Source organism: Parasteatoda tepidariorum, chromosome 9, assembly GCF_982258835.1.
Source record: "Parasteatoda tepidariorum strain Cologne lab strain chromosome 9, Ptep-v5.0, whole genome shotgun sequence".
Taxonomy (NCBI): domain Eukaryota; kingdom Metazoa; phylum Arthropoda; class Arachnida; order Araneae; family Theridiidae; genus Parasteatoda; species Parasteatoda tepidariorum.
Window position 1 is genome coordinate 38698558 of NC_141763.1, and position 18085 is coordinate 38716642.

Sequence of the window (18085 nt, forward strand, 5' to 3'; positions counted from 1 at the left end):
CAAATAGATTAAAGAAGGAAAAAAAGCCTTTTTTTAACAACAAATTTGCAAAGAGTTTGTCTCTCATGACCTTTATAAAAAATTTATTGTTCATCTGAATTAGCCAAACATTCAAGGATTACGAAACCCATTGTGATTCACAACTGTTATTAATTATTATAGAAATTCACTATTTTTTACTTCAGCCTCTAACAAATTTTTTATTAGTAATTCACATGTATTTGTAAAAACAATAAATGTTTATGAAAAATAAGCAACACAATAAAATATCTTTACTTTATCGATTATTTCTAAAAAAAAATAAATAGATAAAAACTTATCTATAAATGTATTAAGAAAAAATTATTATATCTGTATTCCTTCATTGATTTATTCTTTAGATGTGCCAGTTAAATTGTTAATATACAAACCCATAATAAATCAGAAAAATGTTTAATTTTTTTCAATCTAATATCAATAATTTTTTCTTTTTTTTACAAAAACAAAGAAATTATAACATTTAAATATTCAAAATGCAGTGGTAGTACCACAGCATTTTGAATATTTAAATGTTATAATTTCTTTGTACCAATTAAAATGTCAAAAGATTTAAACCTCTCCCTTTTTGAATTTTTTTTAAAAAAAATTTTTTGTCCAAAAACATGTTCAAAAAAATATTGTGATACAATTCTGTGAAACTCTGATACAAAACTGTCTGTGATATAATTTTATTAAAAAAGATGTGTACAAAAATGTTTTTTTGCTTTGATATTACACTTGTACTTGGTAAATGTCTATAATTTGTTGTTTTTTAATTTAAGACTAATGGATGAAATCTTTTATGCTTTTATTAAAATAAAGATTAATTAAATGACATAAAAACTGAATCCATAGCAGCTTTTTTAAGCTAGTTGTTATTTTTTGTAAAAGTTAAACCTTAAGATATTTTTGTAAAATATTTTGTAATCAAAGGTATTATTGCTGATCTTATAGCATTTTTGCTTTTTTTAAAATTTTTTTATAAAGGCTGAAGTTGATGCTGGAGCAGTCATCGAGCAAGCTGCTATAAATATTGACGAAAATGATAATGAAGAAACTTTGCAGGAAAAAGTTAAAGTATTAGAACATACTATCTTTCCGATTGCATTGGAACTTCTTGCTAGTGGTAGAGTTTCTAGAAGTCAGGAAGGAAAACTAATCAGAAATTCCTAAATATGTTTTGTGAGTAATATTTTTTAAAAAGATAATTAAGATTCATTTTTATGGCATGCAATTTTGATTTCTTTGAAACTTAATTTACTTGGTTGTTAACATATGAGTGATACATTGAAAAACAAAGAATGAAAAAAAAAAAAAAAACTTAAATAAGCAGTGCTAATATAGTCAAATTTCTATTAACAGAACCTCAATAATTTGATTTTTTAAGAACTGAAGTTTCCAATCAAAAACATCAAACAAAATGTTATTTATTTTTCATACCAAAAAGAGAAAAAAAAATTCTATTTTCTGAATAAAACTTCTCTTATTAATTCTATTTAAAATGAACGTTTAGAATTATTCTAAAAGTCAAATTCAAATTTGAAAAAAGTAATTATTTCCTGTATCCATGGGAAATTAGCTGTAAAATTGATATGTTCAGTCTTCAAAATATTTCTTAGAATTCGCTAGACAAATTAAGTGTTAAAATAAAACTCAAAATAAGGGTTATGTATTAAAAATTTAAATTGCCATTTTTATTTTATTTTTTTTATTCTTAGCAGTAATGGAAAATACATTGCACTTATTGTGATTAGTTTTATGAACTTTCTATTTTGCAAAATATATAAAAAATTTTCTTTTAAAAAATATATTATAAAAGTTTGAATTTTATTTTCAGAACTTTAACCACCAGTTTTGTTTAGTAGAATTTGTATAGCTTGCAGATTTTTTTCCCTTTATAAAATTGTAACTGCTTTTTTTCTTAGGTGTAAAAAGAAAATTAAACTTCAGGAAGTCAAGTGCCTTATTTGAAAGTCATCCTGATTAAAAATGGATCAAAATTGTATCCAAACCATCATAGAACCAACACTTGTGTTTTACTTACATTTGATTTTTTTTTAAAATTAATGTTACCAGGAACTGATAATTTACTGATCACTTTAGTAAGATTCTAAAATATATATTTACACATTTTTTTAGTTTGTTTTATACTGTACAATTTGGTCTTTCAAAAATTCTATTTTTTATGTTTTTGTTTTGTTTGTTACTTTATTGTCTCCAATGAAATATATAGAATTTTGGATTTCTAAATTAAAAAGTGTTCAGATATATCCATCATTTTCTTAACATTCCATAAAATATTTTTATATACTTTTCATTTTGAACTTGGTGCTAAAATTATTGTTTTCAAATTAAAAACATCTACCAAATACTTATCCATTCAAAAAATTTTGTAACACAGAACTTTCAGAAATTTAAAAAAAAAAAAAATGTTGACGTTTTTATGAGAGAAATGAATTGCTCAAATATTTTTTAAATGACATTTTATATTGTTACAACAATTATTACTATTTTGATAAATGTTATTGTAAAAAAGTGTTTCAATTTTTTTCATTGAAATATGTAAATAAAGTTTTGATTTGTACATATTGTAGTTATTTTTTCAGAATCTTATCACTAGTGGTGATAAAACACAAAAGTTTAAATATGAAATTCATGGAAAGTTATGTGGGTATGATTCCGCTTTACATAGTAACATATTAAAATCTTATTGAATTAAACACAAGCATCTTTTATAAAGATACCTTAATTGTAAGATTGAAAATATCTGATATATTGCTGCAAAGAACAAAGCCGTGTAATTCTAATAATTGCATTTGTAAAATAAAATACAAAATAATCTCCATAAACAGTATAAAATTGTGCAAATGTGTAAAGTACAGTGTTAACAATTTACAGTGTTTTAATGTTAGCAATTTTATTTCTTTTTACTATCAAATTTTTAATGTTAACGAATAAAAAAAAATATATAATAAGTAAATATATAAAAGGACGCAGAATTATAAAATTATAAAACAAAAATCTAATAACTCAGCATTGTTTAAAAAATTTAAAAGTCACCCTCCTAAAAAAAAATCTTACCTATAACTGATGCTTTATTTTCCTGCAAAGCAACATTTAAACAAATGCTTAGACTCTGTAAAATGTAATGGTTAAGCCCACTTAAGTGACAAACAAAAAAAAAAAAGGTATATATATATAGAGAGAGAGAGTTTTCTTTAAGAATATAAAAGGACAGGGCACTTAGAGTATTGAAAGGGTTTCATTTAAAACTAAAAATTTATCTATATGTAGTATTATGTAATAACTTAATTTCATCTTCAAAAATTTTTTAATTACCCTCTCATACTATTTTTAATTACCCTCTCATTCTATGTGCATATTTTCAAAACTAATTCTCATTTATCAAAATAAGAGAAAAATTTGTAGTTTATAAAAATAATAAAAGGCATGCTAATTTTGTTTCAAAAAAGTAATCTAACAAAAAATGATTTTTGATAAGTAACTTTAAAATTTTTTTTTAAACTATATATATGTATGATTTAGACATAGGCATATATGTATGATTTAGACAGAAAATTAAGTTAATGACCATTGAAAGGTAAATTTTTTTTCTTCCTAAAGAAAGGCATTAAAATTATTTGAATATCAGGAAAAAAATTTAAAATTAGGACAAAATATTTTTCATTAGGAAAATTGAAACAACTACGACTCATCTATGTTAACTGAATTAGAAGTAGAACATCTATCTGAAGACTCATAATTCTTAACTTTCATAAATTATCAAGCAAGCAACTTTTTTTAAAATGCTAAGTAACATATTTGTTAAATTGTCTACTATATGTATTAAGTAAGAAAAAGGGTGTTATTTTGATTCTAAGGTCAAACTTGAAATTAGTTAAAAATATTTCCATTTTCAATTGTGTACTTTTAATGGCAATAGGTAATAAAAACTTTAATGAAAAAAAAACTGCCCATTAATTCACAACTATGGTTAAAAAAAAGTAAAACAAATTAACCAACAGGGATAATTACAACTTCAATTAATGGTATTTTCATAGTAAACAAAAAACTTGTTTATTTTCATAAAAAATATTAATATATTTATACGTTAAATATTTATTTATAACATTACAAAACACTACAAACAATATTATTAAAACATAAATTTATTATAATTTGCAACTATGATATTCTTTCTAAGATTCCTTCTTTTCACTTTTAGTATCTTTTTCTTTTAACTGAAAGAAAGAATAAAAATAAATAATCATACCGCAGCCACAAAAAAGGAGAAAAAAATTTGTTAAATAAAAGTAACAATATAGTATTTAAATTCCAATCTTTAGTTACATATGAAAATCTTTTATCATACCTACTATGCGAGAGAGGAAAACATTACGACTAATACTAAGATAACCCCAAAAATACTACATTTTATTTTAATGCGGAAGAATAAAATGTATATTTAGCAAATCCAAATAAGGCAGAAGTCTATTTTTCTTACATGGATAGCAATCCATCTGTATATTTTAATTTAGATACACTAATTGCAAAAAATAACATTCAAATTTCAAATATATTGTTTAATATATTTGATTTTTCAATATATAATAAAAACATTTCAAAATGTTTTTATAATAGCTGTTATAACAAATGTACAGCCCGTATTTCAAATCAATAATTTACTCCGGAAAATCTACTCCCTGCTTTTTCATCTGTATATAAGATACATTTCCAAGGGTAATTTTTTAAAAAAACTCCTATAGTACAACCTATAATTTTTCAGAGCATTCTTTTATTAACCTTATTTAAAAACATTTTTTAAAAAGAAATTTGTAATTAAAAAAAAATTTAACAACAAATAACAATTAAATTAAAAAAAGTATAAATCAAAGGTAGTTAACTTTTTTGATCTGTAGAGTTATAAAATCGTGGTTTTAAAAATTTATTACACACTTATAAAATGCATTTTATAAATAACCAAAATAAGAAATATTCAGTAAAAGCATATAATTATTCATTTATTTTATAAAATACCAATTCTACTTTTTAAATAATAAATACTGATCTAAATGTTCATAATCTTTTTTACATACCTTATAATTCAACATTTTAGTTAGATGAGGATCTCTGAAAGCATGCTGACAATTTGAAATGCCCATTCCAAGACCAGCCCCCATACCAAATATTATAGGCCATTTCTTTCCTAAAGGTAAAAACAGCAAATAAATTTTTGTTACAAACATAAACAATTCAATTCTAAACAAATAGTACAATAATTTTTTAAAACTCATCTGTAAATTAAAAACAAATGTAGCTTATGTTTAATGAAAATACCAAATAAAATGAGAACTGCTAAATATATTAGTAGTATTTGAACAGTGCACAAACAGTGTTCTAAGACTCAATCTTAATGGTTCAAGTGGGTGACCTCAAATATGCTAATTAAATAGTGCAGACAATACTTTACGTTATGAAATCAGACACAAAAATGTACCTTCTCTGAGTAAACATGCCCTTTTTTTTTGACAGATTCAGATTTTCTACCCCAAAATATAAGGTGTGACTGCTTTTCCGACTAAACTATTAGGACCATATGTCCTAGATTGTATCTACACCCTATATATTGAGGGGAAAAGAGGTATATTTATTTAGAGAAAATACATTTTTGCGTGCAACCTAACTAATTACTTAGCACATTTGAATCATTAAGGGCTAAGTCCTAGAATGTGAAGATTGGGTCATTTGATCAAAAGTTATTCTGATTCAGACTGGTCCACTTTTTTTTGGGCGTGCTATACATCGTTTTCTTTTTATGACACCATTCATTGTAAATGATAGATTCATAAAAAAAAAGAATGCAGATCAACATAAAATGTCATATAGGGTGACCTGGGGTAATTCCTGATCAAAAAATGCAAACATCTATTTTGTGAAAAAACTATTCAAGATAGAATTTTAATATTTACTGGAAGTTTGAAGCTATATGAGATTAGTCCTATGCCACCTTCTGTTGTTTGAAAATCTAATTAGAATTTAAAAGCTTTTAAATTTTTAGTGATCAGGAATAACCCCTGGTCTTAATCATTTCTGGGGTAATTCCTGATCACTTCTGAGGTAATTACTGATCACCAGTTTTTATTCTAAAGGGGCTGTTAAAAAATTATTACATAATGGTAATTAATAAATAAGACATCAAGATCAAACAAATAAACCAAAAAGATATGTTTAAGCAGCTAATAAAACGACTGATTTAAAAGCAAGAAGAAAGATTAACACTTTAAATTTTCCAAAAATCTTTGCACCGTGCCATACATTTTAGGCAATCAGTCAACTTTTTCTCATGTTCTGCTGAAATATAAGAGAGTTCCCACACGGGTTACTTTCACTGGATTTTTTTTAACTTTATTAAGGGAAAGTGTTAAGTAAGGTACGTCAACAGCTCTGGCAGGAGCTCTCACACTTAAATTTTCATTTTCAATCATTAAAAGAAATTCACTAATTTTGCTTTCTAGAAGTTTAGTATCCTTTTTAGACTTATAATTTCTCACCATATTTATACTAGGCTAATTTATAAACTTAAAAATTATTCTAACAATATTCACACATAAAATTAAGATAGAAGCAAGGTAAGACAAACCAGAAATGGTGCAAATCAGAATACAGTCTTGTGCATAGTTAAAAACAAATTTTGTGATGACAGTTAAAATATATTTTATAGTTGTTCCACTTAATAAATATGAACTGTTATTTAAGAAACATCTGTAGGGAACAACATTTGATATAGTTTCCTATAATCAATTACAATGTTTGCAGTAGATGTGAAATAATTAAACAAAAGCTTACACTATTTTCATATCAAAGAAAAAGAAAGTAACTCAAAATATTTATTATTAAGAGAAGGAGAGGGATCTTTGCAGAAATGTGCACACTTTGAAACTGAAAATACAGAAAGCAGTTTAAAAGATGCTTATATTGCTAGATTAAACAAAAAACTATTCTTAAGTAAATGTAGTTATACTTTAGTAAAGTGTACAAGCATTCTTGTCCATGTCTCAAATTTAAAAAAAAGAAAAAAATTTAAAATAAAACTTAGGTGATCATTATTTACCCCAGAAACAGAGTGATCCTGAATTACCCCGGGTCACCCTAATTACTTGAAAATGTATGGAAGGTATATAATAAAGAAATAATGGAAGTAAAAAATAATAAATTTAAAAGAAGTATAAAAAATTTCAATTGACAAAATTGTGTACTTATTGCCCAAACAATGCAAATATTTACAATGCAAAAGAAAAATGAATAAATACAATCATTTATTTAAAATATTTTGAAATTTAGGTTTGAACATGTTCTTTTTTTTCAGTGTTAATAATTTTACAACAATGAGTGTAATAAATTAACATCTATGACAAAAGGATATTCATTTTCTATAAGTTTGGGGAAATATAGAAGGTTCCACTTTGTTTTAAAGTAGGGGTACATAACCTTTTTGAGTGAAGGGCCACATGCCAAAGTATTTAGACATACATATTGACAGCAAACCTTGTAATATCTTTGCATAAAATTAAATACTTTTAAATGTCTTAAATTAGAAACTGCAAAACTATTTTAAAAAAAAGAAACAGAATCCGAATATCAGAATCAATTTATGAGAATTTTTTTTTTGATAAATTGAAATAATAAAAAAACTATGGGAAAATTCATGTTTTTTTTTTTTTTTATCATACCTGTATTACATAATACAAAAGTCCATTTAAATGTAAATTTTAACATTAAAAAATTTGCTCATAGAATTAATTAAAAATAAATAAATATTCTAGTTATTAAAATAAATGCAAGTTAAATACTTTGATTTAAAGAAAGTTTATAGGGTTAAAAATTATTAAAATTAAAACAAAACCCTTTCAACAGAAAATAAGATTTAGCATTTAGTAGGGAATATAAGTGGTAAGAATATCATACCTGTATATTTCAAATAAGTTTGGAAGAATACTTTTTACAAGGTAAAATATGAAATTGAACATTCAACAGTATTAACAAAGAAATAATGCATTTTAAATACTAAAAAACTTACTTTTAAACATGACAAGAGAAAGCACTGTTCCAACTGCTAATCCAGAACCTTGAACAACAATATACACAAGATTCATATTAAAATTTCTGGCGAAATATCTTTTTTTTAACACAAATTAACTTACCATATTAAAAAAAAAGAAAAATAGTTTGATAGAAGAAAAATACAAAAGAGGAAGATTAATTTTTGTTTTATTACAGTTAAAACAAAGTACAATCCAATTATTATATTTAGATTTTATTTTTATATTTAGATAGAGAACATTTTTTTAACATAAGTCTTAGTTTATAACTAGGAATGTAACGAATATTTCGCCACTATTCAGCCTTTTTGCAGAAGATTTGATTGGCCCAATAACTGAGCAAATGTTTGGCAAAGTATTATTTGGAAAAGTATTTTTCAAAAAAAAAAAAATTTTCTTCCAGAAAATTTGAATAAATTTAGTGAAGATTTATCTAAAATCGGATTTTTTACCATACATTATTAAGAATTGTTTTTATACATATACATATTTGTTAAGTTCTAAAATTTATATTTTGTAAGACAAATAGCAAAGCCAAATTTGAAGAATTGAAATTAGATAACTTCATACTGAACAATGAGTTTTGTATTGATATTTTTTTTTAATTTTAAGGTAATTTTGTCATTTTTTCAACACTTTAAATATTAAAAATGGAGAACTTTTTTATTTTATTTGGTTCATTTTTGCATGTTTTTCTGTATTAATTATAGTGCATTCTAGTAGACTTCATTCTTTGGTTTTCACTTTTTTCACTAAGACAGATAACCAGTAACATAGAAAATTGTGATTCTCAACGTTTAAATTATATTTCAGAAGTAAAAACAAATTTTTTCCTTTTAACAGCATTTTTATTATGATGCATCTAATGAACGATATTCTTTTAAAGTTACTTTTTAAAAAAAATATGGCAATGTAAGATAGTTAAATCGAGATTTTTAGCATTAAATCTTTCATTTAAAAATTAAAAAAATGAATTTTGTTTCGGTTTCTATTTAGCTTCTTTTATAAATACTTTTGTTTTTAGAGACGTTTTAATTATAACTCAAAAAATTGAGAGGGCTTTTAGTAGACTTTAAACTTTCTTGAAAATAGGGTAATTGGAAAACTGAAATGTTTAGCTTTAAAATTTCTGTTCAAAAATTTATATTTTTTCTGTTTTGATTTTGTATATTTTTCTTTATCTGCATTTATATGATAGCGCTGCCTTTTTAAAAGCGTTTCCGATAGTTCTCTATGTTCACAAAGTTCTCTCTGTTCCCATAACAAATCATACATCTGGGGGTACTGATAGAAGAAAAATTCTCTTTATTGAAAATTCTGATCAGAAATATAGGAATTTTAAGAAACACAGGAAATTAATTTCTTTCTTAAGACATACTTAGGTTGAATGGATTTTTGTGTCACTAATAAGGTTCCAATGAATTTTGTAAAATATTGCACCAAGTATATTGTGGAAACGTATTAATTATAATCTGTGGCTTTCTTATAACTATCAATGACAAGATAAGAAAGCAGTAACAAAGAATAAATATTAAATATATATATATTTTAAATTAATCGAGAAAAATATTTTCTAGAAGAGAAATGAAACCGGCACTAAGAATTGATGTTAATGCAATTAATATTGTGGAACCAAAATTTTATTAATAAAATACCTAATTTCACAAGTGAATCAGCGAGACAATAGTCCCAAGTTTCTCCTACAAAATCTTCAGATTTAGAACTCATTTTAGACGAATATTACTACCAAAACAAATGCACAAAATTTGACTTCTTGAAGATAACCTCAAAGAAATAATTTTATTTATTTTTTTCAAGTTTCGGTCACGATTAAGAAAAGTTCAATATTTCTTTTAAACATTGACTTCGTCTATTACTTGAGACTTTAATGTTGCACATTTTTATAAAGAGTATTATTATTTCTAGAAATAAGTAGCCGGAAACGTTTATAATTCTAGTAAATAAACATTGTACGAATTTACATGTGTTCAGATTACTTGTCTTATAGTCGTTTTCACTGCTAATTTAAACTCTTATCAATTAAAACTCACAATGAAAAGCCGTAAGGTGTAAGTATTTCAATCAGTTTCTAATATTCTTATTTATATTGTAAGATTTTTTTTCTAATTTTCTTTCTTTTCCAGTAAAGCTGCGGCGCGTAGCAAAGCCTATATGAAGAAACTAAAAGGTTCAATTCCACTTGATGTCGAAGAAAATAGTTTTGATGAACATGAAGGAGAAGTAAATTATAATTTATTATTGCGTAAATTTAAGCATATTTAATAAATTATATTGTAAAATTATTATGTTACTTTTCTAAAATTTTTGAGAAAATCTGACCTAAAAATTTTATTTCTGAGACTCCTGTCCAGTTTTTAGGTATTTAAGTATGCTTAAGCAAATTATGTATAAATAATAAAAATGAAAAAAAGAATTTAATTTTGTCTCATAAGCAAAGGAAAAATTCCTCATGACAAAGTGTTTGTATGCTTGTAAAATAGGAAAGTATTAGTATTCGAAATGTTTACGTTATAAATATTTTATCTACCCCAAATTAAATTTATAACAAGATTAAAATTTTTGCAATTTATAAATTCTGATTATTGAATCTTTACACAATTTAGAACATGTTTCTCATGATTTTTATAAATACATCTTAAAAATTACTATATGTTACAATTTTGTTTATATTTTTACAATGCATGAATTAATTATACATTGTGGAAGTATTTATACATTGAGGAAGTAAAATCAATCTAGTTATGGAAATCTAGAACAGAACATTGACATTCAAATGATAATATATTTGGTGTTATGTATGAGTAAAGCAAAACACCATGAATATAGCACAATTAAAAGCACAGCAATGGATATACTGTAGTTTTAGTTCTAACAAAAACCTAACTTAGTGTCTATACATAAAATATTGATCAAAAATTAGCGAAACATACATGTAACAGTAAGTAGAAAAGTGGCTTAACCACTAGGGATAAAAATAACGAGATAATAATAAAGGAAGAAGATAATAAAGAGGTGGGAAGAGATATACAGTGCAGAACCCGTTATCTGGAAACCAAAAAAACCGGAACAAAATTCAATAAATTTTTCCGCCATTTTTAAAAATAATTTTTTTTTTTTCCTCATAAGATTTTAATATTTTTCTTTCTTTTTTGAAAGATGTTTACCTTACCATCATTTTGGAAATAATCATTAGTGTATTACTTCATTGTTTTTTCTTCTTTATATGATTATTTAATAGATAATTAAGATTATTTAATAGATAATTTTTAAGATAATATTTTAAGATTAGACCAAATATTTCTTTTTTTTAGTTGGGTTTAACAATAAAAAAACGGCTATTTGTAGCGATTCAGAAAACCTGAAAAATCAGTTATCCGGAATAGCGATGGTCCCGATCGTTCCGGATAATCGATTCCCTACTGTAGTAGGAAATTCCAATGTTTAAGTTGTAGACATTAAATTAGACCAATGTCTTTCAAAACTTATTTAGTGCATTTTTTTAAACTTTGTTTTCACAAAAAAATTTCCCACTTCTTGAGAATTTTAATCTTTTTTTTTTTACCTACTGCAAACCCGCTACCCTAATTTTGTGGGATCAAAATAAAAGTTTATAAGTGAGTTTTTTCATGCAAGTTTAAGCAAATCATTGGAATCCTTATAGAAAATTGTGTTATGATCGGCAACTTTATAATTATGGGTACTATTAATCTAACAGATTTATTAAATGTAACTACAGTGACCCTTGACCACATCTATGTAAATACAGTACTACTATTGACCACATCAGTTTTTTTTTTTTTTTTTTTTTTTTTTTTTTCAATAGAAGATTAAGTTGGAAATAGCAAACTTTTTATTCAAAAGGCAATCTTGATTACACTTTTTTTTACAATTGAAAAATTTAATGATATGCAAATTATTCTCCAGCATATAATTATAAGTATGAAATGGTTCATGTGAGTAGAAAATGGTTTAAAAAGTTTCTAAATGGTTTCTGCATATTGCAGAACTTAAAAATATTGTGATAATTTGATCTACTAGCTTTTCAAGGTCATTAAATAAAAATTTTGATGATTTTGTAAAGAAGCTGTTCCTTAATTTAGAACTTACCAAATTCATCCTGAAAAACAATTATTTAACATAAACTATTGCCTTATTGATATGAGAAGATTAACAACTTACGCTTAAGATTAACAGCTTCACTAGTTTCGAAAATTCATCTCAGATAGTGCTTTTCCTTTCCATGATATATGATTTTTAAAAGGTGTAATTACGAATCGAGATGTATGGTTTTTGAATCTTGTAAATACAAAATATGATGTATGATCTTTGAATTGCAAAAAGAAGACTCACAACGCATGGTTTTTAAAACATATCATTTTTGAAATCTCTGCATTTAATAACAGATCTTGCAAGCACAAGTTTCTAAAAACAAAGTACTCAGATCATGCCAAAACAAAATATCTCTAAAATTTTCACAATAATTTGCATGTAAACATTTATGTTATACTTTTATGTTTGTTCTTTAGTTTAGACATTTTAATATATCTTTGAATTTTATATATATATTTCATTAATTTATTTTATCAACAAAGTTAAAGACTCATGCTACCAATATAAAGTTTAAATAAACAAATAAAATCTAATTTTTCATCTTTACTTTGATTTTTTTATTAGGATTCTGTTGAAGAAGATGACAATACTCAATTTCAAGAGGATAGCTCCAGTGAGGTAAATACATATTATTTAGATTTATTAGGATAACATCAGTAAAGTGCTATTTATGTATCTTTAATGTTTTTATATAACATTGGATTTCAGGCAATGTATAAATAAAATAAAAATAAAAATTCACTAAATAACTAATTATTACACCATTGATGCTTCTAATGCAAATTTATATAAATGGAAAATAAGTTGCCAAGAATTTATTTGTATATCTTGCATCAAATTTTTGTTTGAAGGAAATTAAATGCTTTTCAACTGTTAATATTGTAATTGCATATTTTATAAGTTATAAATGCTTTCTTTTGCTTATGAATTGATTTATTAAGTTTAACTTAATTAGGAGGAAGTTCTTCCGATTACAGACGATGAAAATGATAGCTCAGAAGAAGAGGAGGAAGGTGAAAATGAAGATGAAGGTACATCTTTTTTAGCTAGTTATGCTTAAGGATATTTTAATAATGCACACAGTTATTTCCTTATTCTCATAATATTTAGAGAAGTTTTTAAATAATAATTGTTAAATAAACCTAATTGTTCAGAATTGCATTTTAAAAATTCATATCAATATTACATTTTTACTTTCATTAATAATAATTTTTTCCTGCAAAATTTATTTTAAGTATAAAGCAATGATTTAAAAACAACAACTTTATGTTAAAAAAAATGTCATTTTTTCCCCTTCAGAGTTATACTAGTCTTAAAAATTATTTCATTGTATAATTTTATGACTGTTGTTTATTCAGTCAAAAACACTCCTCCTAAGTATTTTTTTAAGCTTTAAATCTTTAATCTTGAGTTACAAAGAATTTGATTGAATACAATGCTCAAAATTAAATAATGTATATACGTTATACTCATTATTATCAATTTTTTTTCCAAGAGTAATCTCAAGCTGACATATTAATGTAAAGTAAGCCTTATAGTATTAGTAATTGAATATTTGATCTGAAACATTATTCCATGTTAATCTCTGAGCAAAGCCCCCCCCCCCTTTTTTTTTTAAAAAAAAATAAAGTTTTATTTTGGGGTCTTAGCAGCTGCTGTTATTGGAAGTTTTGAGCAATAACATTCAATTTCCTGAAACATAAAAAGATTCTCATGTCACCCTCTCTGCTTTCATCATTTATATATTTGCTGAAGGCTTTCATCTTCATGAGATAACAGATGTTTTAGTCTTTTTTTAAGAATGACTAAAACATCTGTTTATAAAAATTTTAACTGCAGTTTTTCTGTGTATTTCAAAACATTTACTTTGTTCTATTCTAATGTATTTTTTTTTAACACTTATTTTTAGATTTGCCTGATTTAAATAATTGGGGCAAGAAGAAAAGCATATACTATAATGCAGATTTTGTTGACAAAGACAGAGGGAAGAGTAAGTTTATTGAAAAAATTTCATAGTTTATGCATTGCTTTTTATTTGTCATAAATTTTAATTGAAATGTTTTATGTCTTAGCCTATAGAGAAGAAGATTTAGAACTTGAAAATGCTGAAAGGGAAGCAGCAGGCCTTCAACAGGAAACGGCAATGCAGCTAGATAGATTTGAATCTTCAGTAATTTTTTATTTTAATTTTTATTTTATTATTTAATTTTTTATTTTATACTCTTTTTAAAAAGAAACTTGAAAAAATATTGTTTGTATTTAATGTTTTTTAGAAATTTTTATTAGAAAGAGGTCATTGGTATTGATTACACAAATTCAGTTATGTTTCTCGATTTTGTTTTGCTATGCTATTGTTTCATATTGTACCAAGTTGAAACAGCAAATAATATTTTCCATTATATATTAAATTGAGCAATAACAGTTTATACCAAAATTTTATGAAAAATATAGCCTTAATGATTATAACCTTTGTTTCAAAATCATTATTCAAATACCATACATTTTAAAAAATGTGCTGTTTAAAATAAACTTAAGTTTATTTAAAAAAATCTAAAAATATTTAACCCAAAGTTTTTTTATTATGATATCGTATAATTTTTTATGAATTCCTTTCATGGACACTATTTAGTTTTATTTTATTTCTTAGAGAGTGAAAAAAAAATAGTTAAAACAGTAATAAAATTTGAAGAAAATAAGAAGTAATAACAATTAAGGCAGCAAAATTAAGATAGCAACTAAAATTACTACATATTTTTTATTGATTACTTAGACATATGCTTCTTCTAATCCAAGTGGAAGAATTTTTTAAGAATAAATATCAAATATTAATACATTTTTAAAACAGCTTACTGTTCACATCTAGTTTAATTATTTATATTTGTTACTTGTCAGCAATTTGAGTATTATTTACTTATATTATAATTTTAGAATAAAAAATTAGCTCTTGATGTTTATAATAAATAATATAATTAAAAAAAAGCTATTTTCATTATATAAGATGTAGAAAGCAAAATTAAAAAGTTATTGATATTTAAAAAAAAAAATTTAATAAAAACTTATTCAGTTGGAAAAATCTTGACCAACTCATATTTTAAAAGAATATTTGCAATAATTAGAATTAATTCTTAAACACAAATAATTCGATCGGAATGCAATTATCAACTATGAATTAAAATTATTTAAGAGCAGACTTTGCTTTTAACTAAACACTCTGTTTGTAATATTATTCATTTACATAAGCGTTGTTATTTGTAAAAAGTGGTGCAACTCCATAGTTATAATGATGTAATTTTTGTCATTAATTGTACCATATTTAGTCATATCTTTCATTATAAAAGTGAAGCAACTACAATACATTAAAGTGCCATAGAGGTCAATATTGACTACTGCTTGGGTTTATTTTCATACAAATATCGTTATAAAAAGCTCATTGTTCCGAAATTCATTTACTAGGTGATACTTCACTTTTACAGTGAACTACCCATCTAAGTGTTCCTTTTTAGAAAAGTAAAGATAACATTATTCATGCTTAAAAACGAATTATCATAATAGATTATATAGATTTTAAAATTTAAGTTTCTTCCTGTGTTTATCTGAAGAAATAGATAAGAAAGATAAATACTCAGAATAATAATCATAATCATAAATACTTCCAGATAAAAACTCAATTTTGAAGTATAGTAATGCAAACAATGTCTGACTGTCAAAAGTTTTTTTTTGTATTTTTAATGCTTATTTCATTATTAGCCTTTCGTTTTCCAAAAGTAAAAAAAAATATTGTTCTACTTCGTAAAGAACACTTTAGAATTTTTTTTACTTTTATTGCAGAAATAATTTTTTTTAATGTGCAAATAAAATAAAGTTTTGTTTTCTTTTTCTTGTTTTTCAAGCTATATTGTTCGAAACCTCATTTTTTTTTAGTTTAAGTAAAATATTTGAAGTGTGAGGATCTGATCAGTCTGTAAATATATGCTTCAAGATAACATTTTAATTTGTTTTATTTAGCTTTATAAACTTATTAAAATTGTTTTTTTTTTTACATTCTATATACATGTTTTTTCTAGGCATATTTGGAAGATTATGACAGAGCTCTTGAACTCATATCAAAAGTAAGTAATTTTATATTAAAATTTTTATTGTATTTTTCAAATAATTTTGCATTATTTATCAAGATTGTAATAGAACTGCTAATTCCAAAGCCTTTTCTAGAGTATTAGTATATATTTTTTCAAGTTCATTATTTCTACAGATCCACAAGAAATCTCTTGGGCATATGTATATGTTTTCATTTAACATGCTTGTTAAAACATATTCAAATCTTATGAATAAGCTGGCTATTATTCTTGTGCTGGAAAAAAATGCCTTGCTCTATTATGGGGGTGCCTTCTTTTACAAAAAAAAGTTTTTGAGGTAGGTAAACATAAAAAAAAAAAAAAAAAAAACAGTTAGAAAATGAGGTTATTTTTTGCACCAAAAATAATCTCAGTAATAAACCTCAATTTTAACCTCATTAGCATCTCATAAAATCATCCTCATATCATAAAATACCTCTGCAATACTTTTAGTTTAGATTGGATGGAATTGTTCTCACCTCAAATATACTTATTTGCTTGAATTGCAGAAAAAATAGCCTGTAAATCTTAAAAATAACCTCTCTAAGCTGGTTGCTCTAAAGTAGATTTCCAACAACTTCTAGTGTGAATAAAAAATTTTATACACCTTGAGACGTTGATCTTTTAAGGTTGTTTTTGAAATTAACCTTAAATCAAGGGATACCTCAAAAAATACTTAAATTTTTGTAAGGGTTTAGCTCTATGTGTTGTGGATAACGTAATCAACTTTCATGCACCTGTTTGGAACAGTGCCTAGTTCAATACTTGACTTCAAAAATGTTGAAATTTTTATTGTTGGGTCAAAATATTTAGTTTTTAAACTTAGTTCTAGTTATTTTTTGTCACCCTGTAAAGAAGCCCATTTTAATTATAGTACATAATTTGTATCTTATGTATTTGTTATTTTGAGGAAACATTGTAAAAACATGCTATTTCCTTTTCAATCAAAATTCCAATCTCTTTGGAACAAGCTAAAGCACTTAAATTTTAACAGAAGCTCAGGGCTGAAAGATATTTTACGTATTAATCTTTTTTAATTTTTAAAAACAGAATTTAATGCCAATTAAAAATTTTTGTCACTGAAAATTATATCCCTGTTCTGAATGGGTAAGGAGGTCAAACCACAATTGCGTTTCTGTGTTTGTTGTCAAGGTGACAGCTACAAACATAATTTATCATCATCTCAAGCAAAATAAAAATTCCAATTGCTTTTTGACTGATTAAAGTAATCAAATTAAAACTGTAGTTGTATCTCCAAGCACAATACAAACAGCAGAATAAGAGTGCTACCAAAGCGATTTATTGCCAAATAGAATTCAATGTCAATCAAATTCTTGACCACTTTTTGACTTTACAAATTTTAACTGGAGCCCCATGCCTAATGCCTAAATGTTATAAACAAAATTTTTTGCTATTTTATCAATTATCCAAATTTCTACTAATTTTCATAAACAAATTAACAGACAAATGACAAAAAAAGGAAGTAATAAAATAATGTAAAACATTTTTATGCAGTTCAAGTATAGTAAAAATAAATGTTTCTGCTTTTGTCAGTCTAATGATTAAAAATGTTGGATGCGTCATTTTTGTAATAAACTTTTATCACCACTAAAAATACCCCCTCATATCCTTTGGAAGTTATGCATACTCACTCATTGTTTTGGTATTCTATAAAAATTGTTGCTGAATATATTTGTTATTGACCACAATCTGATTTCTCTCAAA

The 18085-nt window shown here is 24.6% G+C and overlaps 3 protein-coding genes across 6 annotated transcripts in view; 2 read left to right on the plus strand and 1 right to left on the minus strand.

Moving 5' to 3' along the window:
- The window catches only part of Gart (trifunctional purine biosynthetic protein adenosine-3 Gart), a 48475-nt gene extending 45873 nt beyond the window's left edge, over positions 1–2602 (plus strand). For all 4 annotated transcript variants that reach the window (XM_043046385.3, XM_043046384.3, XM_043046386.3 and 1 more), the window contains exons 24-25: positions 1006–1200; positions 1944–2602. In XM_043046385.3, the coding sequence (XP_042902319.2) occupies positions 1006–1191 (186 nt within the window). In that variant the 3' untranslated portion in view covers positions 1192–1200; positions 1944–2602. The remainder of the gene's footprint in view (positions 1–1005; positions 1201–1943) is intronic.
- A 1519-nt stretch (positions 2603–4121) lies between these two features.
- Positions 4122–9932, minus strand: LOC107443089 (MICOS complex subunit Mic10). Its single transcript, XM_016056838.4, has 4 exons — positions 9773–9932; positions 8096–8143; positions 5115–5224; positions 4122–4259 (listed from the first exon to the last, which is right to left on the minus strand). Exons 1-4 carry the CDS (start codon positions 9843–9845, stop codon positions 4218–4220), a joined length of 273 nt encoding a protein of 90 aa, XP_015912324.1. The 5' UTR covers positions 9846–9932; the 3' UTR covers positions 4122–4217.
- A 98-nt stretch (positions 9933–10030) lies between these two features.
- Sas10 (UTP3 small subunit processome component Sas10) overlaps positions 10031–18085 on the plus strand; it is an 18577-nt gene continuing 10522 nt past the window's right edge. The window contains exons 1-7 of the mRNA XM_043046389.3: positions 10031–10186; positions 10262–10358; positions 12813–12866; positions 13204–13279; positions 14158–14238; positions 14321–14418; positions 16313–16357. Coding sequence (XP_042902323.2) covers positions 10170–10186; positions 10262–10358; positions 12813–12866; positions 13204–13279; positions 14158–14238; positions 14321–14418; positions 16313–16357 — 468 coding nt within the window. The 5' untranslated portion in view covers positions 10031–10169. The remainder of the gene's footprint in view (positions 10187–10261; positions 10359–12812; positions 12867–13203; positions 13280–14157; positions 14239–14320; positions 14419–16312; positions 16358–18085) is intronic.